This window comes from Anolis sagrei, chromosome 4, assembly GCF_037176765.1.
Source record: "Anolis sagrei isolate rAnoSag1 chromosome 4, rAnoSag1.mat, whole genome shotgun sequence".
Taxonomy (NCBI): domain Eukaryota; kingdom Metazoa; phylum Chordata; class Lepidosauria; order Squamata; family Dactyloidae; genus Anolis; species Anolis sagrei.
This window is the reverse complement of record NC_090024.1, coordinates 59,974,793-59,996,832: the sequence shown is the minus strand read 5'-3', so window position 1 is coordinate 59,996,832 and position 22,040 is coordinate 59,974,793. Positions and strand designations below refer to the sequence as shown.

At 40.2% G+C, this 22,040-nt stretch overlaps 1 protein-coding gene across 6 annotated transcripts in view; it reads left to right on the top strand.

The window, feature by feature from the left end:
* Positions 1 to 1,008: 1,008 nt before the first annotated feature.
* Positions 1,009 to 22,040, top strand: part of RBBP8 (RB binding protein 8, endonuclease) — a 60,996-nt gene continuing 39,964 nt past the window's right edge. For 5 of the 6 annotated variants that reach the window (XR_010909810.1, XM_067467450.1, XM_067467452.1 and 2 more), the window contains exons 1-2: positions 9,923 to 10,201; positions 15,121 to 15,336. Coding sequence is in view for 5 of the 6 variants with exons in the window: in XM_067467450.1 (XP_067323551.1) it covers positions 15,225 to 15,336 (112 nt within the window). In the remaining variant the exon portion in view is untranslated. Of the gene's footprint in view, positions 1,342 to 2,284; positions 2,373 to 9,922; positions 10,202 to 15,120; positions 15,337 to 22,040 lie in introns of those variants that run through there. The other variant, XM_067467449.1, reaches the window with a different exon arrangement.

Sequence of the window (22,040 nt, the reverse complement as noted above, 5' to 3'; positions counted from 1 at the left end):
CATTGGATATTGTGTCCCCACCAAACAATTCTGATCTTTGTGTTGTCAAAGGCTTTCATGGCCAGAATCACTGGGTTGCTGTGAGTTTTCTGGACTGTATGGCCAATGGCCATGTTCCAGAAGCATTTTTTCGTGACGTTTCATCCATATGTATGGAAGGCATCCTCAGACCTCATCACCTCTGAAGATGCCTGGCATAGATGTGGGCAAAACACCAGGAAAGAATGCTTCTAGAACATGGCCCTACAGCCCGAAAAACTCACAGCAACCAAATCCTGATCTTAACGGTAAATGAGAAAACTGAATTTCATTAGGAATTGGATCTCTACTTAAAATTAAAGTTACAAGGGCCTTCTGGAATGCTACAAACAATGGATGCTTGTAAAACCTTAATAGGATACAGTCTGTTGGAAATTAGGGCTATCTTTCTGTTAGCACATTGCAATGCTTCAACGTGTTTTGCAACTTAGTTTTACATGTATCAACACACATCTCTTCTGACCTGCCACTCCTGCATTAACTCTGTATAGCAAACTAAATACTATCAAACATTGCTCCAAAAAGAGCAACGTTTTTGTGTTGCCCGCACTTTAATCGTATGTGTAACATAATATTTCTATTTCTATTGGTTACTGGAGCTTTTGCTACCAACATCTAAAAATACTTCAGGCTTGGATCCCAGTTTGAGTACTGTTTGTAAGAAATGGAAATGCTGTTTAATTGAAGTATCCTTTTCTTATTGGTTTCTTTGCATTTGTTTCTTTTCTTTGGATGACCAATGCAATGCTTATCTATCAACCGCTCCATCTAGAAATGTAATAAAAAAGCTTTGCAACAATAGGATGTTGCTGTGTTTGATATGGTTAGGGATACAGCACTCCCCAACCCTTTGGTAAATTGTTTTGCTGGAGGCTACAACATTCTCTGTTGGGAGTTGGTGGAGGCGTGAATAATTCGCCACTTATGAAGCTTCAGAGCTGAGTTGAGCCGCAGCATGTTGAGCTGCCCTTTGATGCAGACTGGTTGGACGGGTTCTTGCTCTACCCAAGAACCAGTTTGACGGGCCTGTTATGCCAACAAATTCTGGTATGATTCCATGTTCCAGAGAATTCAGAAACCTGCCCAGCCAGTTAAATGAAAGACATATTAGGTTATCCATTGCACATTGTGTATATCCGAGCTGCAGCAAAACTCCTCTCAGCATTCTCTAGTGTGGTCCACGGGTGATTTTATAGCCTTACCTTTCCCAGCTGGTATGATCAGGGGAAGAAAACATTAAATAACCCACCACTGCTGCTCAAGAGCAGAGTCAGACTGAACATTTACAATCAAAACAAAAAGGTAAGTATATAACGTCTCCCTTAATGCTGAATAGTCAATTTTAAGACCTTAACTTCAGACGTTGTGCCAAGAATTTTAGATATACTGCTGCATGCTTTAGTTGGGTATTAATATTATGTTGTATCATGTATATGACTCCTGCTAATATCATTTAGTGGTTCTCTTATGGGGCTGTTCATCACGTTAGTGGGAATGCAGGTCAAAGCATGAAGCAAGTCATGAGACATGCAAGGATAGGTAGCCAGAATGTTATCCTAAACATTTGGTAAGACCTTTAATTTTCCTTGGTATATAGTGCAATCCCTACATGTAAGTTCAAATTACTTAATGCCAAGGTAAATGAATACAAGATAGTAATATTAGCTTCTATATGTGAAATGTGTGGTAAATATATTGGTTTCACTATGGCAACATAATAAAGAAAAATGCTTAATATATGATTGTCAAAATGATGCTTTTCTTATAAGATGAACTCATAACACATTAACAAATACAATGGATTCAATTCACATATCCTGCCACACATTGATGCCTGGCACATGTTATAAGTTGCATGGAGAAAAACGAGTCCCTTTATTATATAGAGATTATACTGCTATCATATCCAAAATAAAATAGGTTCCTCATCTGTAGCCCCAGAAGAATGAGTTAAAATTGAGGTCTATGCATTTGTGATTTTCCAAGTTCAAATCAGAATTATGACAACTTTGAAAACAAAGTCTATAAAATCTGGTAACTGATTAACCAGTTTCCTGGGAGCAAGTTCCACTTAACTCATTGGGATTTACTTCTGAGTAGACATGTATAGGATTGTGCTCTGAAGCTAAGAATTATACTGGGCTGAGTTGAACAGAAAGGAATGAAGACAGGTTTTGTCATGCCTGTTTGTACAAAATAACTTTTGTTTGAACTAAAAGTGACTCTTCCTATCTCCTCTTTAAAGCAGGAAAAGGGGGATAAATCCTGTACTGTGTGGTCTCTTCTCATGAAAACTAGTGGATTTCAAACAAAATAAATAAAAAAATTATGAGGTAAGTAAAATACTGGCTGTTAATAATATATGGTTCAAAGCTGTTTAATAGATCTAAATAGCCTGTTAGACCTCAGGATAATCCCAGAGAGGAAATGTCAGCTTGATATGTGGCTATCCATGCTGATGAAGAGTTGTTTTTATTATTCCTTGGGAGGATGCAAATGTCTGTCATCTGATATAGCACTAAGCAGCATATTGCAGTGTACAAGGGAAAGCCACATATTTTTTAATAAATGGGATAATATATCTTCACCATTCCAAAAACTAAATTTTCTGATGTTGTTAATGTATTCCTTAATTTTAAATTTTAACAGCTCTTCTATGTCTGTTGATATAGAAGTCCTACTATATTCACCAGAGCTGTTGTGAATCTTAACTGAATAATATTGCAAGAAAGATGAATAATATTGCAGTAAGATTCCAAGTTAAGGATAAATTAGATCACATCTTATAGCCATCTTCAGCTAAATAGCATCTATATCAGGCATGGGCAAACTTTGGCCCTCCATGTGTTTTGGGCTTCAACTCCCACAATTCCTAACAGCCTACTGATTGTTAGGAATTGTGGGAATTGAAATCCAAAACACCTGGAGAGCCAACGTTTGCCCATGCCTAATCTAGATATGCTTAGTTGGAAGTAAGACACATTGAATTTAGTGGTACAGTACCTGCTTATGAGGAAAGATTTATAACAGTACTGCATCTCTTATCAAAACTACTATATAGCTTATTATATTGTTTTATATTTAGATATATATATAGAGAGAGAGAGGGGGAGGTTTGGACTACCTACAAAGTTAGCCAACAAGGTTAGGCTGGCTCTACACTCTAATCAGTTTGACACCCCCTTCTTCCTTTACTTTACATGGTTCATTAGAACTTAAGTATTTCTTATATTTCTGGCTGGGGAAAAAGGTGAATGAAAACCCAAGTACAGGACTGCTCACAAACAAAAGGAATAATCCTATGCCAAGATTATTCTGCTTTTGCACTGTTCCATAGTGCTGGCAAATCATTTCATATGTAAAGCAGGAGTAGGCAACTGTTGAAGTCATAGAGGCCACATTAGCCCGCCAAGAGACCTTGGAGAGACAGGCCCCTGTTATACCTGATCTCATGGAAACACCAATTTTGCCTGTAAAGTCCTGTAGAGGACACAGGGGTATGTTTTGGAGTCTTTCCGAACCCTAGAAAGCATTTTAGTCATGTTGAGATTTTTTAAAAATTGAAATTATTTGCAAATTTGTGAGAGATCCACAAATTTCCAAAGGTTTGTGAAAAAAACCCTCTATATCCCCCTAAAGAGCAATTTAGTGGTGGGGGATAAGTCAATTTTTTTTATACCCAGGACCCACAAATACAAAATGTGGGGGCTGCTTGCACACTTGCCCACTTCAATGGAAAGTATGTCATATGCCATGTTCAACTAACTTTTTATGGTGACATGCTTTAAATTTTCATTATACTGCAGTCTATTATCTAGAGTCCACAGCATGACCTATGTATGTCAACTCAGGAGTAAGGCCCAATGTGTTCAACCATGGCTTACTTTAAGGTAAGTTAGAATAGAATTCCAACCAGGCAGTGAGATCCTATAGAGGAGGAGGAGGAGATTCTATGGTGGAGCATCTGTCACATTTAAAACCCAGCAAGCATGATGTATTCAGGAATTACCCCCCCCCCCTCTACCTACCCGTGCTTTTCTTTCTTTACCTCTTCCCTGCCTCTTTCCTTTTTTCCCTTCTTTTTTTTAACTATTGCCCCTCTTTTACTATATGTATTTGGAAAAGTGAATAAAGATTATTTTAAAAAAAAAAAGGAAAGAGGTGTTTTCCTCTTTTGCCCTCCACAAGTTGACTGCAATGGGAAGAAATTAACTAAACTAACTTCGGAAATAATTTGTTCATTACTGACTAATTTTCTGAATGTGTTTGTAGCTTTGGTTCCTGTAGATTTATGGCCTTCTCTGAAGGTTCAGTGCTTTTCTTTGCTACTAACACATTCTTCTATCCATTTGCTCAGCAGATTGAAGGGCTGTGGTTCAGAGAAAAGAGTCAAAAAGCTGGCAAACCTTCTGTGCCACAGGAGTGGCACTTATGTCAGATGCTATAGTCCCTCAGGGAGCATCGTCAATTGTTCTGTAGTCTCTGTCCCTGTAATACTGATGAAGCAATTGCACTTTGCATATAGCTAATTTAATGCTAATTCAAAGGGAATGTTAATTCAGTGAAACCAACTCCCTGATAAAGCAAAATGAAATGGTGGCCCGAGGCAGCCAATTCTGAGTGCTATTAAAAGTCAGCAAATTATAAGTTGTCTAATTTATTACCTTTTACAGCTATCTTTTTAAAACAATCATATGTATGTGCCATTACATGTTGTTTTACAAAATTTAGAGCTTAAAAGTATAATTTTATTCAGGTTGCATACAAACAAGAATAGTAAAGAAAAAAACTCATTCTCTTAGAGGCAGTATTGGAAAATGTATATCTGACAGATGACCTTGAACTGCAACTTCCATAATCCCTCACCATAGGGAACACTAGCTAAGGCTGATGGTAACTGAAGTACAATATTTGGAAGACAGTCAAGTTAAAGTGCAATTGCAGAATTCTTGTTGCAGTTCCAAAGAGCATTTTTTGCTCATTGCTTGGGATCATCAGCCCAGGGATAAGAAATAGAAACATCTCTGTCATGCTACTTTGTTTTAAAAAGCAGATTATATTAAAGTCTCTGGTGGCAGTACCCATTCTATAGACATATACACACACACCTCTGCTGTGGGAGGAAATTGAGACAGTAGCAGCAGCACACACATTTGTCCCTGACCCTCCCAAGACTGACAGGCTGTCACTATGTCACTCTTTCTCCAGCACTACCATTTTCTCCTTACAGCAGTGGTTCCTAACCTGTGGTTCATGGACCACCAGTGGTCTGCAAGAATTAAAATATGGTCCATGACCTCACCGTTGCAACTAAAGTGACTGGTCTCACAAAGCCCTCTTATAGTGCCAAGTCTTATTAAATATAGTTTTCTGTGGGTGAGCAGATGGTGACTACTGGATGGCATATGTTCTATATCAGAAACTAGAGCTGATGTGGTCTATCCAATGCAGTTTTCTGAATCAGTGCTCTAAATAACCAAACCAAATCTAAAGTTGACAAAAAACTGATTCATAACCATTTTGGTACTAATATTGGAGAGTAGTCCCTGGTCAAGGGGTCAAAAAAGATTGGGAACCACTGCCTTACAGGGACTGGGATATTAGTCCTGTTTAGCTCGTGATCTAGGGGTTTGCCTAACTATACTCCAGGAGCAGATTTGTGTTAACCACTGTCTAATACCCAAATCCTGCATATAGAACTGATCTCTCAATGGGATTTAACCTTAATGTATAACTGCAGCCTATGTGCAGAGCTAGAAATATTAAATGCTTTTGATTTCTGTATAGCAGGGTATGTTTTTGGCCATCCTTTGAAATTTCAGGGCCTGAATTTGGAGGGTGAGGTTTATGCATCCTTCCAGATACTACTGGATTGCGGTTCCTATCAATTTCAGTCAGCATAGCCAATGATGAGGAATGCTGGGTGCTGTAGTCCAAGAACACCTAAAGGGCCACAAGATTGTCTGGTTTAGTCCAAGACTTCTAACACAAATGTTTAGGGTTTATGTTTCATGGAAACAGATTGACAAGAGATTTCAGAATGATACATAATTCATAAAAAGGACACATCACTGAACAATTGAACAATGACACACAGGACAAATACTGAGAAATGGAAGCTGTATTTCCAAACCTATTATTACATACACTCTGGCCAAGAGCAATTAATCCTTCATCCTGTTAGGCATGTATATATTTTTTAAAAAATACATCCAGAATCACAGTATAAAGCAGTGGTTCTAAACCTGTGGGTCCCTAGATGTTTTGGTCTTCAACTCCCAGAAATCCTAACAGTTGGTAAACTGGTTGGGATTTCTGGGAGTTGTAGGCTAAAACACCCGGGAACCCACAAGTTGAGAACCACAGGTATAAAGTGTTAAGGAGGCATACATTTTGGGGACACACTGTATGTATGTAAACATTGTGGCACAAGAAATGTCTCGTGCATGTAACAGATATGTTTGTATGCAATTCACACAACAAATTATTTGTGCATGTATGTGTGCATTCCTGAGAAAAGCTCTCTGTTCTGAAAGCATTAGCTATTTGTACTAATCATTCACAATTTCAGCCCTTGCTAGGAAGCCAAGTCTTTCCCATTATCTGATTGTCATACTAAACATACAATAATCATAGTTCCTGTTTTATAAATGTCCAATTTTTTCCAAGTTAAGATGGCATGCATCAGATCTGTCTATAATGGATTTTATGATAGATCTGGATTCAAATCTGGCTGACGCAAGAGATCCATTTAATCCCTTGAACCTACATAAGTGTTTACTGGAATCAACAAGTCTACTCTGGTTAGAACTGATACCTAGATATGAGCCTTACCAATACATTTTACCAGATTTTCTTCACCAAAATATAAGTAAGTTTATTCAATCCCTAAAACAAATTATAGATACAGCAGCATGCTTCTGGGGCCCCTTCTACATAGCTGAACGAAAACCCAGATTATCTGCTTTGAACTGGAATATATTGCAGTGTGGACTCAGGTAACCCAGTTCAAACCAGATATTGTGGAATTTTCTGCTTTGATATAGCTGTGTGGAAGGGCCCTGAGACTCATTATCCTTGCATTTCAAGAGTTTGGTAACTCACTTAGCAAATACAATTATTAGCCCTCTATACCCACAGGCATATATTCTATATCCACGGAATCATCCATGGATTGAAACAATGTTGTTGTTTTTAATCCTAAAAGCAAACCATTTTATATACAGTATATCATTTTACATGCCATTGTATATAATGGGTCTTGGGCAGGTCACTTTAAAATCTATCTTCACAGTAACAATGACGATGAGAACTATAACCGGTATGTAAACTTATAGAAGTATAGATAACTAAGATATCGTTTTGGTGGTGTATTGCAATCAGTAGAATATTTTAAGGGCGGTATCAAAATTTGGACATGAGATCATGGACATGTTTCAAGTGTGACACTAGTCCTTTTCCCACACTTTTATGGTCTAGGTGTGGACCTTTATTCCTTTTAGACATGTGACAAAAGTGTCAGGAGGATTTGGTTTTATTACAAGCCTTGGGATGTTTTCTAAGTGGTATACTTATTTTGGAATTACTATGCCATAGAAAATATATTCATATGTCTGAGAAAAATATAATCTGTCAGATTAACAAAAAAAAAATGAAGACTTTCTTGGCTCAATGTTTTGAAATACAGGCAGTCCCCTAGCCACGAACAAGGTTCTGTAGGTTTGATCTTAAGTTGAATTTGTATGTTTTAGGTACATTTTACAGTCTAACTCCAGATATATATAGGCTTTGGATAGCATAGGGAAGGGTTAACACCCCTGTGGTGTTTGATTTGCTGTTTGTAACTATGTCCAGAAGATTTCAACTCACTTTGTCTCACTGTGCTAATTAGATTTTGGGAAAAAATGGCTTGTTGTGGAAACAAGGATTGGTAATAAAGCTTGAGTGGAGACACCTTTTACCCCATGGCAACTCTCCCAGGAATGAATTTCCCTTCCAAGGGGTAGATTTCTCTCACTTGCTGTTGTCTCACTGCTGTTCTTAACTATGAATCATTTGTAAGTTGGAGACTGCCTGTACTATAATTCTTCAGAGGCACTTAAACATACACAAATATGGTCTCTAAGCAAAATACTAAGCCAATAGATACATTCTATGCCCATTTTGGACCATTATCTTCCTTCCTGGAACCCCCGGTGGCACAATGGGTTAAAGTAAACCCTTGTGCCGGTAGGACTGAAGGTTCGCAGGTTCAAATCCAGGGAGAGTGTGGATGAGCTCCCTCTTTCAGCTCCAGCTCCCCATGAGGGGACATGAGAGAAACCTCCCACAAGGATGGTAAAACATCAAAAACATTTGGGCATCCTCTGGGCAATCTCCTTGCAGACAACCAATTCTCTCACACCAGAAGCAACTTGCAGTTTCTCATGTCACTCCTGACACGAAAAAAATTCTTCCTTTCTTTCTTGTTATTATTTTCTTCCCTCCTTTTGCATATGCGTGAGCACATAAGCAGGCTACTATTTTTTTAAAAAAATTCAGGAGCCATTTGATGACAGCCGGCAGACTTTTTAATGGGGAGGAGGTACAGTGTTTTTAATTTATTACATTTTTAAAATCTTTTAATGCTAGGTTCCTGTGAGCTTTCCAGGCTGTATGGCTATGTTCAGAAGCATTCTCTCCTGATGTTTCACCCACATCTATGGCAGGCATCCTCAGAGCTTGAGAGGTCTGTTGAAATCTAGGCAAATGGGATTTATATACAGTGTTCCCTCGCTACTTTGTGGTTCGCTTTTCATGGACTCGCAATTTTGCAGGTTTTTGTCTCCCAGTTTATGAATGGTTGCCGTTGCCCAGAGCAGTGTTCTAATCCCACCTCCTGGCAACGATGGAGTGTGGAAGGGGGTCTCACCCTTCCCCGTCAGGAGAGAGGCAGCCAATCAAGAGAGATTGCAAAGCAAAGCAGAGATAACTAGCAAAAAAAAAAAAAGGTGTGCAGTGCCTTTAAATCTCTCCTCACTTCTGCCTTCACCCTCGGAACTCGATATACATATATAGCATCCTTACTTCGCGGATTTTCACTTTTTGCAGGTGGTCCTGGAATGTGACATCCCCGATAAGTGAGGGAATACTGTATCTGTGGAATGTTCAGGGTGGAAGAAAGAACTCTTGTCTGTTGGAGGCAAGTGTGAATGTTGCAGTGGGCTAGCATGATTAGCATTGAATAGCCTTGTAGCTTTAAAGCCTGGCTGCTTCCTGCCTGGGGGATTTCTTTGTTAGGTGGTGTTAGCTGGCCCTGATTGTTTTAACTTGGGTTTTTAAGTTAAATTTAGCTTCATTGTATATTAACCTTTACATTAAGGTGTTATTTTTAATTGCATATTGTTGTTAAGCCTTTGTGTTCCACCTCATACAGAGAAAAGTGGGAGTGAATTGAAATCAAGAAAATGGTATTTGGGGAACTGCTGGATAGTGCCATTGATGTGCATGCAAGGTGTCTAAGGGCTTTTCCACACAGCCAGAAGATCAAGGCAGGAAATCCCACAATATCTGAGTGTGGACTCAGATAAATAAATGACTCAGATAAATGGACTCAGATAAATAACCCAGATATTGTGGGATTTTCTGCTTTGATATTCTGGGATATAGGGCAGTGTGGAAAGGCCCCAAGATTGGGCCCTCCAGGTGTTTTGGACTTCAACTCCCACCATTCCTAACAGCCTCAGGCCCTTTCCCTTTAGGAAAGGGCCTGAGGCTGTTAGGAATGGTGGGAGTTGAAGTCCAAAACACCTGGAGGGCCCAGGTTGGTCCATGCCTGTTGTTGAGGGCGGGGCAGCACTTTGCGCATGCGCGGCGGTCACTTTGACTTCCTAAAGCAGGAAGCGAGGAAGGCGAAGGGAGGCCTCCTTCTGGACTCCCGGCTGTCATGGCCTATAAAGCCTCCGGCCACAAGGGGCACCTCGCATCCCTCCCGCCAAAAAAGGCTGCTCTGTCTCCTTTGAGAGGCGGCAGGGGAGAGGGAAGGGGAACCTTCTGTGTTTCTCGGTCGAGAGGGTGAGAAAAGGTCCTTCCCTCTCCCCTGCAGATGTTACTATGCACTCTTTCTCTTTCATTTTGTTTTCTTTTGGCAACGCCAGCACAAAAGCTCCTCCAAATGACTCAGGTAATGATGACGCGCCTTCCCTCTTCCTTGCTTTCTTCCTCTGTTTTTCTTTTCTTTGGCGGGCTTTTCCCCTCAGGCGCTTCCACAGAAACACATCCTAGTTCTGCTCAGGATTCAAAGGGAGTTTGGAGACCTGAGTGGGAAGAAGTTAGGAGCCTAAGCTTTTCTAAGGCCCCTTCCACACAGCTGCATAAAATCCCACACTGAACTGGATTATATGGCAGTGTGGACTCGGATAATCCAGTTCAAAGCAGATATTGTGGATTGTCTGCCTAGATATTCTGGGTTATATGGCTTTGTAGAAGGTCCCTTGCACACAGCTGAATAAAATCCCACATTATCTGCTTTGAACTGGATTATATGGCACTGTGGACAGATAACCCAATATTGTGGATTGTCTGCCTTGATATTCTGGGTTATATGGCTTTGTAGAAGGGCCCTTGGGCCCCTTGCACACAACTGAATAACATCCCACATTATCTGCTTTGAACTGGAATATATGGTAGTGTGGACTCAGATAACCCAGGTCAAAGCAGATATTGTGGATTGTCTGCCTTGATATTCTAAGTTATATGGCTGTTTGGAAGGGTCCTAAGCCCACACTGCCATATATCCCAGTTCAAAGCATAAAATCTGGGATTTTATTCAGCTGTGTGGAAGGGGCCTGTGATAATAATAATAATAGTATAATATACCCTACCTAAAAAGCAGTGTTCTTCCTACAACCTTCTGTCTATATGGGATAACTTAAAAGCATATGCATTCCAAAAAAGATATAGCTTCCTAGTAATGGTACAGGTTTCCCCATGACATTAAGTCTAGTCATGTCCGATTTGGGGGGGGGGGGGGGTGCTTTTCCCTTTTTTGGTCACTGGACCCATAATCTCTCAATTCTAAATAAGGACAAGGAGCAGAGAGAGCACTCTTTTGTGCAGGAACCTGACGCTCTTCCTTCCTTAGAATACAAATACCAAACCAAACAAACTTTACTAACAGTTAATGCTACTGAACAAAATCACAAGCTAAGTATTAGCAAAAATCCCTACTGCACAACCCTCTCCTTCACCCTCACATGGAAAACAAACAAAGGCATTTCAGGCTTTTGAAAATGCCGCTCAGCCGCTCAGCCTTTTGAAAACGCATGCCGCTCTTTTCCCCTCTTTGTTTACTCTGAAGGGTGGTTCTATGTTGTCTGAAGATATGACAACTTCCTGTCACACTGAGGCTTTCAGTCTTCTCTCTCTCTTTTTTTTTGGAAATTGTTTTGTTTTTATTGAAAACTTCTTAAAGCAGAACAACAAAAATGACAATTTTTGTTATATCAAGGAAATGGTTGACTCATAAATATATTTTTAAGAGTCTGCAAAAATCTGACTGATCAGGGGTGTTTTTAAAGGTTCTGCCATAAGGTTTAGTGTAATTTACATTGCCAGTGAGCTTTCCCAAAATTTCTGGTGATATAATGGGATTGTCCAAAGTCTGTCCTAGTTTAAATAGGCAATGAATTGAAAACCATTTTCAACTTTTTTCTCACTGGTTTCTTGTTTGATATACTTTATGATGACAGAAGGTTTTTAATACACTGCAAAGTCCAAAATCTTTTGGAACAAGGCGTGAATATTAAAATTGTCTAAATATTTCCAATTCCAGGTGTTTTATTTTATGTAGAACAAAAAAAAGTTGTGAAATTAAGTCTGCTTTTTCTAACAAAGTGGGATTTAAACAGCTGTATGATGGAACATACAGTTAAGAAGGCACGAGGAATGTATTGGATGACAACTAATACCATCCCTAAGGCAGTGATGGGACAATGGGAGATGTTGTCAATATCTGGAGAGCTGCTCATTCACCAATAGTGATTTTGAATTAATTCCTTTGGCTGGAGGAGTTCATTTAAGGTCATTTCTTGAAACTTTTTATGTTGCAGTGATATCAATATGCAAAACCAAATATAAGTGTTGTAGCACCATACACACACAGAATAAAGCCCTATCAAATTCAGTGGAACTTGCGTCAGTGTAACCATTATAGGCTGGCAGTCTCTGGAATTTCTTAAAGACACAAGAATTCTATGTGATGGTAGTGATATCATACCTTTAGTTAATTCTAGAAATAAAGTTTATTATTATTATTATTATTATTATTATTATTAATTCCTAGCGAAAAGTATGCCAACAGGCTTTTGGCCACCAGCTACAATGAGATTGTAATGTTGTGTTTTGTTTTTACTGATTTTAATTCTATAGATTGTTTATTTGTCTTCTAAAACAATGCACACATATACAAATACTGTAGATCCTTGATATCCTTTGGGGTTTAATTCAGCACTCCCCCCCCCCCCCCCAGATACCATCATTACTGGCTGCTCAAGTCCCATTAAATCCAATGGCTTAGTAAAGTGCATATACAAGTCCCATTAAATACAATGACTTAGTAAAGTAAATATGCCAGAATTGAAGTTTGCTCTTGGGGGATGTTGTAAGTATTTTCAAACGGTGGATAGCTGAATCGGCATAGATACAGAAATCTGTTATTTTTGTTGTTGTGTGCCTTCAAATTATTTCTGACCTATGATGACCATAATGCAGCCATAAGGCAACCCTATAAGCCAGGGGTCCCCAAACTACGGCCCGTGGGCCGTATGCGGCCCGCCAAGGACCTTTATCTGGCCCGCACGGCCTATCCTGGCCTGTCCAAAGCCCCTCGCCGCCGCCGCCGCCAATGGCGTCCGCTCTGCTGCGCTTCTCCCTCCACAGGCTTCTCCTTCCACACGGGATGGAGAAGCCTGTGGAGGGAGAAACGCAGCAGAGCGGGCGCCATTCCTCTGTAACAGAAAATCCCTGGTGGCGCGAATGGTGGAGGCGGCGCCGGGTGGGCGTGGCCAGGCTTCCGGGCCAGGGAAGCCAGCATCGCTTGGCCATGCCCACCATGCCCACATTTGGGCATATGGAATATTCGTGCCAAGTTTGGGCCAGACCTTTCATTGAATCCACAGTGATTTATGGAGGCAGGTGAACTACAACTCCAAAACTCAAGGTCAATGCCCACCAAACCCTTCCAGTATTTTCTGTTGTTCATGGGAGTTCTGTGTACCAAGACTGGTTCAATTCCATCATTGGTGGAGTTTAGAATGCTCTTTGATTGCAGGTGAACTATAAATCCCAGCAAATACAACCCCCAAATGCCACCAGTGTTCACATTTGGGCATATTGAGTATCAGTGCCAAGTTTGGTCCAGATCCATCCTTGTTTGAGTCCACAGTGATCTCTGGATGTAGGTGAACTACAACTCTAAAACCAAAGGACACTGCCCACCAAACCCTTCCAGTATTTTCTGTTGGTCATGGGAGAACTGTGTACTAAGTTTGATTCAATTCCATCGTTGATGGGGTTCAGAATGTTCTTTGATTATAGGTAAACTATAAATCCCAGCAACTACAACTCCCAAATGACAAAATCAATTTTTTTGAGTGGAGGACATACATTGGGTTGTTAGGTATCCAGTGGTTTTTGAGTTCTGTTAATCCCACAAACGAACATTACATTTTTATTTATATAGATTTATTTCCTATATTTATACCCTGCCCTTCTCCCCCTGAAAGGGGACTCATGCTTACATATTTCAAAAACCACTTTCAAAAAGACAGAAAATAGAATGCTTTCCTCATTTTAATTGGAACTATTTTATCTCCAGAAATGCTAAAACCATGCTTTATGTTCAGATTGTAACATAAAAAATACATCATGCATATCAGATATTTACATTACAATTCATAACAGTAGCAAAATAGGACATATGCAGTGTGCATAGGAATTTGGTCATCATTTTTTTTAAAAAAAACTATAGTCCGGCCCTCCAACGGTCTGGGGGCCAGTAATCCGGCCCCCCATTTAAAAAGTTTGAGGACCCCTGCTATAAGCAAAGGGTTTTCTTGGCATGATTTGTTCAGAGGGAACCCGTTTTTTGCCTTCCTTAGTACCTGAGAGAAGGTTATTCAGCCAAGGTCACCCACTGGGCTTCCAAGTCCAAACAGAGTCATAATCCAATGTTGAAACCACTACACCATGTCAGCTCTCATATATATAACTAACAGCTTTAATTCATTTTGGTTTTAATGGATTGTCTGCCTCCTTGAATCCCAATGCTGGGACAAAGGCTGAGTATGAATTCATAAAGATTTCTGTGGGTGTGTGCCAGGAGCGACTTGAGAAACTGCAAGTCGCTTCTGGTGTGAGAGTATTAGCCGTCTGCAAGGACATTGTCCAGGGGGTGCCCAGATGTTTTGCTATTTTACCATCCTTGTCAGGCATGTAGGGGGGGGTGTTGAGGAGCTTCAGCCCCCCCCCGCCTGCCCCCCCCTCGAAAATCTCAGGGTGGTCCGCGAGAAGGCCTTACTGGTACATTATTTAAACTGTTATTTTTATTCATATCATGATCTGATCACCATGCCCAATATATCCCATATGCATGGGGGTATTGGGATAACGATACAAAAGGTTTGCTAGGGTAGATTCTCACCCCACCCCCGGAATCAAACTCACCCGCCCCAAATAAAAACCTGGCTACAGGCCTGATCCTTGTGGAGGCTTATCTCATGTCCCCACATGAGGAGTTGGAGCTGACAGAGGGAGCTCATCTGTGCTCTCCCCAAATTCGAACCTCTGACCTGTCAGTCTTCAGTCCTGCTGGCACAAATGTTTAACCCATTGCGCCACTGGGGACTCCTAATTCATAAGCGGCATATTAATAATAATAGTAGTAGTAGTAGTAGTAGTAGTAATTGTTTAAAACGGTTTCATATCTTTCAGGAAGGTAGTTACAGTGAGCTGTGACATTTTTCTTGACCAAAAAAAAATAACCAAAAAGGGCCTATGATGTTTCATCCACCATTTCAAGTCATATTGCAATTTGCTTTCTAGGAATTCAGTTGTCTAGAAGAAAAACATTCACAACTGTAATGTAAATCTAAAAGTGTGGCAAACATAACTACAGAAAATCAAGTGAAAAGTTTGAAACAGACAAAATGAGTGCTTCTGGAGGAAGCTGTGAAAGTCCTAACTCAGCGGAACCGACTTCTGACTGCTTCAAGGAATTGTGGTCCAAGTTAAAAGAATGTCATGATAAAGAAGTAACAGGTAACATTTTGAATATTGATCCATGTATTATGAAACAGAGTTAATAATAGTAATTGCTTAGTTATTACTGAATTAGTTGCCTAGAGAGATGCACATATATATATTTTAAAAAGAAATAGAGTACTACAGTGCTACTGATGAAGTTGTACTGATTTGTTTATGTGTCTTTAACATTCTTGAGGTATTTATGTAGCTGAGGCTGAAGGTATTAATATTGTGTGTTTATTAAACAAATGCAGCATATTAGCTCCTCATCAGCTGACTTTTGACCATTGTGTATTCAACAAACATGTGATGAAAACATTTTAAGTTGACATCATGTGGTTCCTGGCTGTATTTTGTAATTCCAAATGAACGTGCTTTGATGTTTTTTGAAAGCTTAGTCACATAAGTCAAAATCAAAGTTTTAAAAGCTTTTGGAGAACTCAACATTATTGCAGTTAGAAGCGCTCTCTTCTCGTTGATTTAAGTAACTGGCAGTGTCGCTGACTTGTTTACCACAAGCTCTTGAATGCATTGACAATTATGTGTAATAAATGAAAAAAGACCAAAAAATGAGTATTGTTTGAAAACATCCCTGCACTCCATTGCCAGATACTTGCTGGTAGAACAACAAAATTTGGCAGAAGGGAGGGATTTTGCTTATTAGGATACCATTAAAATACAATCAATCAAACTTTATTATGGTCCATGAACCCACAACTGTTAAATAGATAACATACAGGAGTAAATAGAGCCTAGTCTCCAATCAGGATATTACCTGATACTGTGTAGTATGTCTCTGCATAGCACATAACCATTAAAATACAATATAACAAATGAAATAGAAACAAATTTAGACAAGGGGCTTAAAAAATGGATCCTACGTAAACTCTACAGTAGGTAGTAATACTTGGATTGTAAAGACAGCAACAGAGTCGCAGAAGATACCTGTGCTGGAGATCCTAATGGAACCAATCCCACAGAACACAATTATGCAGTTTAATTCAGAAACAAATGCCATTGTATTCAGTTGAGTTTGCTCTTTAGTAAACGTGTTAAAGATTACTGATTTAGTTACTTCTTCATATTAAAAAGTTCATCTTAGAAATGGATTTGTATGACTAGCACACAACAGGAGCAGATTTTGCCATACATTCTGTGTACAAAGAGAATTACCCTATGCATGTTCAAAGATGATAATAATCCTAACTGAAATATTGTGATACAGTGGACAGGAATTACAACACATAGATGTCCTAATTTATTACAAAAAACAGACTGCTGAATGGGTTGCTATGAGTTTTCCGGGTTGTATGGCCATGTTCCAGAAGCATTTTCACCTGATGTTTCACCCACATCTATGGCAGGCATCGTCAGAGGTTGAGGAGTCTGTTGGAAACTAGGCAAGTGGGGTTTATATATCTGTGGATTGTTCAGGGTGGAAGAACGAACTCTTGTCTGCTTGGTGCAAGTGTAAATGTTGCAGTTGGCCACCTTGATTAGCATTTAATACCTTGCAGCTTCAAAGCCTGGTGGTTGCTGCCTGAGGGAATCCTATGTTGGGAGGTGTTAGCCAACTGCAACATTCACACCTGCCTCAAGCAGATAACAGTTCTTTCTCCCACCCTGGACATTCCACAGATATATAAACCCCACTTGCCTAGTTTCCTACAAACTCTTCAATCTCTGAAGATGCCTGCCATAGATGTGGACAAAACATCAGAAGAGAATGTTTCTAGAAATGCGGCTATCAACCTGGGGTCGCGACCCCCAGAGGGGTCACCTGCCCATTTCAGAGGGGTCACGATGTTGCCTCCTTTGGCCTCGCCCCCTCCGACTACCTGGAATAGCTGCCGGGCCTGAGGGGCAATGCAGGAGGGCTTGGACTGGGCAGGGAGTCTTTCTTTGCCGCCATTGCTGCCTCCAGAAATGCCCCTGCTCGGGACTCACCCTGCTGCTGCTGCCCTGTGCCACCCTCTTCTCGCCGCCTTCGAGGCCTCTGCCGCTGGTGGAAAGAGGAGAGAGGAGTGTGGGGCAGCGGCGGCAGCGAGGCTTGCCTTCACCCTTCTCCTCTGGGCTCTTCTTCCTCCTCACTATTTGGGGACCTCCCAAGCCCTGGAGGAGAAGGAGGGCAGGCCTCGCTGCTGCTGCCGCCCTGTACCACCCTCTTCTCACCCCCTTCGAGGCCTCTGCTGCAGGTGGAAGCCTTGAAAAGAGGTAAGAGGAGTGTGGGGCAGCGGCAGCAGTGAGGCTTGCCTTCACCCTTCTCCTCTGGGCTCTTCTTCCTCCTCTCTGTTTGGGGACCTCCGAATGGAGAGGAGGAGGAAGAAGACCCTTGAGGAGAAGAAGGAGGGCAGACCTCGCTGCTGTGCCCCACATCATGCTTTTCTTACCGCTCTTTGAGGCCTCTAAAGCCTCAAAAAGTGACAAGAGGGGCACAGGGCGTGCCCTTGTCCTTTTCCTCTGTGCTCTTCTTCCTCCTCCTCACCGGTCTCTTCCACCAACGCCTCCAAGCAGGAAGAAGGAGGGCAAGCCATGCTGCTGCTGCCCCATGTTGTGCTTTTCCCTCCACCTTTCGATTGAAGGTACTACAAATTCCATCATCTGTTATCCATACTCCCCAAACATATTATTTTTGTGATTAATCACTATGCTTTAATTAGGTTCAATTTGTAACAATAAAAATACATTCTGCATATCAGATATTTATATTATGATTCATAACAGTAGCAAAATTACAGTTCTAAAGTAGCAATGAAAATAATTTTATGGTTGGGGGCCACTACAACATGAGGAACTGTATTTAGGGGTCCCGGCTTTAGAATGGTTGAGAACCACTGTTCTAGAACATGGCCATACAGCCCGGAAAACTCACAGCAACCCAGTCATTCCAGCCGTGAAAGCCTTCGACAACAAACTGCTGAATATTAGAAATTTGGTGAAATTAATGCTTCTTCCACTCACTATCTGGTAGGAATATAAAACAGCAGCTGAAGTTTAGTTATAGGAGGCAAATTTATGTGCAGGAACATGTAATCCTACCTCAAGCAATAATTAAAGCACCCCCTGGTTAACATATGCTGCGACACAGCATGGGTGGGCATTTTTAATAGGTGTGACCCATCACTAGAAACTAAAAAGGAATCCTGGTATAAGATGGTAAGGACAAAGTAAGCGTATTTACTCTGGTTTGCTTCAGAACAGCATCAGGATTTATACCCAGAAAATATTTTACTTTCCATAGGCTATAAATTAACTTTGTTCCATTTGTTAGATTTATCCAATTTATTATTGTAGTTTAAAAGGAAATGAACACAACTGTTATGCCTCTTGGCTCAGTGATTTTTTATTTCATTTTTACAGTGGCTAGATTGTCATCAATCAGGACACATGCCAAGACATTGTCTGCACAGAATTTGGCAGACTTAATAAATGACTGTTTGTCACGTGGCCAAATTGAGTTTTGAGATAATAAGGTGTCGGATGATTTCTTTGTAATGCCCAAAATTCTGAACTTTGAACATTATAGGTGTTCTTTCAATATATATTAGAGTGATAAGTCTAAATATATGATACTTGGAAATAAATCCCATTGAAATAAATGGCTTGCTTCTGAATAATCCTAGTAAAGATTGGGTGTGGGTGTGTCAATGTAGTCTTGCCATAAGGCAGACTTTTTCATGCCTCAACCTTTGCTACTGTCTGTCCCACACAATACTTGGTGAAGTTAGATCCTGTGTAATTACATCAAAGACATGCCTGAGGGATAGTTAATTTCTGCAGAAGGTGGGGATCTCCAGTAGAACCAGGTATGGTGATTTTTAAGACACATCAAACACAGACTTGCCTGGACTTTGCTTGATTTTGAAATCTATAAATATGAATTAAAACTGACTCATGAATTTTAATTCTAAATGTCAGCAAAATACATCTTGTATGAGACTACAATCAGGAGCATAATGCCCAAAACCTATCTCTAAGTGTTGTGGTGTGTATTTTGGCATGTGTTTTCTTTATAACCTTTGCTTTTACAGTACAGAAAAAGGGTCAACTTAGGTCTTTCAAAGTTTTAATATTTTTAATAGACGATGGCTCAGGAAAAGAGTTAGCATGCTATATTTGATTCTGGCTGTCTTGTAAAATAAAAGCTTAAATGTGTGCATGAAGACATATGCCATTTTCTTTCTTTCTTTTTTAATCATTGCTCTGTGTGAATGAAATAAGCTCATTGATAGGGGAGCAGGGTTCAAGCTATTGAAACAACTATGGAGCCATTCTGAAAAGTTATGCTTGAGATGAAACCTCACATTATATTTCCTCTTTAACTCCTCCACTTGGCTGGTTTGTTCCTATTTTTTTAATGTACCCCACCTCAATTTGAGACCAAACTGAATGAGAAAAAAAGTCTTGAGAAAGAAGATAGAAGTAGAATCAATTATAATAATTGGAAAGGCCTCCTTTTCAAACTTCCTTTTCTTCAACAAAGGTTCTCATGTTGCCTCTGACCAGCAAACGCCCTATGTGAGATCTCAGTTCATCTTAGTCTGGACTTAAATCTGATTTAAGCACAAAAACACAGATTTAATTAGTTGTGAATCAACTGACTTTACAATTTATTTTATTTTTCGTGTCAGAAGCAAGTTGAGGGTACAGTTAAAATTCATTTAAAAACACAAAGTTAAAAAAAACCCTAAAAGTCCTTTGACCAGCCATTTTACCAGTTGTTAGGATTTCTGGGAATTGAAGGCCAAAACATCTGGGGATCCACCGGTTGAGAACCACTGTTGTAGGTGGTCTGTGGTTTGCTGTTCTACTCACTCACATGTCGTGAACTCCACTTTGTAGCCCCATTTTTAAGTTAGCTCTGCATCTTGTGGTGCCAGAGCGCAGTCTGTTCAATGCCTTCCAAGTTATCCAGTCTTCTGTGTGCCCAGAGGGGAGTTTCTCATCTGGTCTCAGCCACTCATTGAGGTTCCAGGTTTTAGCCTGCCACTTTTGGATTCTCACTTGCTGAGGTGTTCCTGCGAGAACTTCTGTAGATCTTAGGAAGCTGTTTCTTGATTTAAGGTGTAGGCATGCTGGCTGATATCCGATCAGAGGATGAGCTGAAGATGTCCTTTCATTACTGGCTGCTACTTCCAGACAGATGTCACGTGGTGCGATACCAGCTAAACAGTGTAATTTCTTCAGTGGTGTTGGCCATAGACATCCTGTGATAATGCGGCATGTCTCATTAAGAGCCACACCCACTGTTTTAACGTGGTAAGATGTTTTCCACACTAGACATGTGTATTCAGCAGCGGAGTAGCAAACCGCAAGGGCAGATATCTTTACTGTGTGACTGGTTTTACTGTGAAGACTAGTTTTACTGAAGGACTAATTTATTATTGTCTCTTTGATTTTCTTATCTAATTGTGAATTTCTTCAGAAGGTTTTTAAAAAACATTCTGATAAATTTAATGCTTTCTGAATTGAGGAAAAAGTAGCAAGACTTAATTATAGTGTTGCATTTTTAAACATTCCATCTACAGTAGCCCCTTGTGATAGTGTTGCAATACCAAATACAGTGCCAAACAGATTGCTTTTTCTTACAGGGGCCTTATTGTTCATTTTCATTTTTTTCTGATGGTTGTGGATTAAATCGCAGTACTTCATGGGTGTCCTATTTCCAGATATCTATGTGTCTTGTTGAATAGCAGTCCCATTATAGGAAAAAAACTCTACTGATCAGCATGATCAAGCATAATGTATTTTTGTTCCTGTGAGATAAAAGTATTTGTGCCTCTCTCTTCCCCATTTCTAAATAGTTTTCATACCTTTTCTGATTTATACATGACATCTATCTTTGACATGAGTGTTGGTTTCAAAAGGTAGTTTGAATCCTGATACATTTGCTGACATGGCAAGTGGTTGGACTGGATGATCGCTCATGGCCTCTTCCAACTCTATGTTTCTAGGTTCTGCAGACATGTAGCCGGGGGGGGGGGCGGGCTTGAGGGGCTTCAGCCCCCCCCCCCCCCAAATTCTCAGTGTGGTCCGTGAGAAGGCCTTACTGGTACATTATTTAAACTGTTACGTTTATTCATATCATGATCTGATCACCATGATCAATATATCCCATACGCATGGGGGTATTGGGGTAACAATACAAAAAGTTTGCTAGGGTAGACCCTCTTTCACTCAGACTCAGCCCCCCCCCCCCCCCCCGGAATCAAAATCCTGGCTATGGGCCTGTGGTTCTGTGTATATGTTTCCAAAGACAAATATGTATATTAGAAGAATTTATTAAACTCTTGCTTTCCACCTCCATCTTCAAACTGATGTACAATAAAATACGTATCTTTTTTTTAATGACAAGATAGAAACCCAAGTTTAAAATGCAAAAGTCAGACAAAATAATAGAGTTTTTACTTCCCCCTGGGAAGCTCGATAAAGATAAAACTAGTCTTCCTTTGCTTAAAACAGCATTTCTCAACATGGGGGTTCGGACCCCTGGGGGGATCACGAAGGGGTCTTCAAAGGGGTCACCAAAGACCATCAGAAAATATACATGACAGAGAGGGTTGAAGATCTCTTCCTTTAATGTCATTCAAGTCATTGAATCTGAAAGCATGTAGGTTGTCTGGCTTCTCTGTGTGGTCTGACATTAATGATGTTAAAACAGCTTTAAAATAATGGGTCATGAAGCATAACCTTGAATTTTTCCAAAATGGTTTTGATGC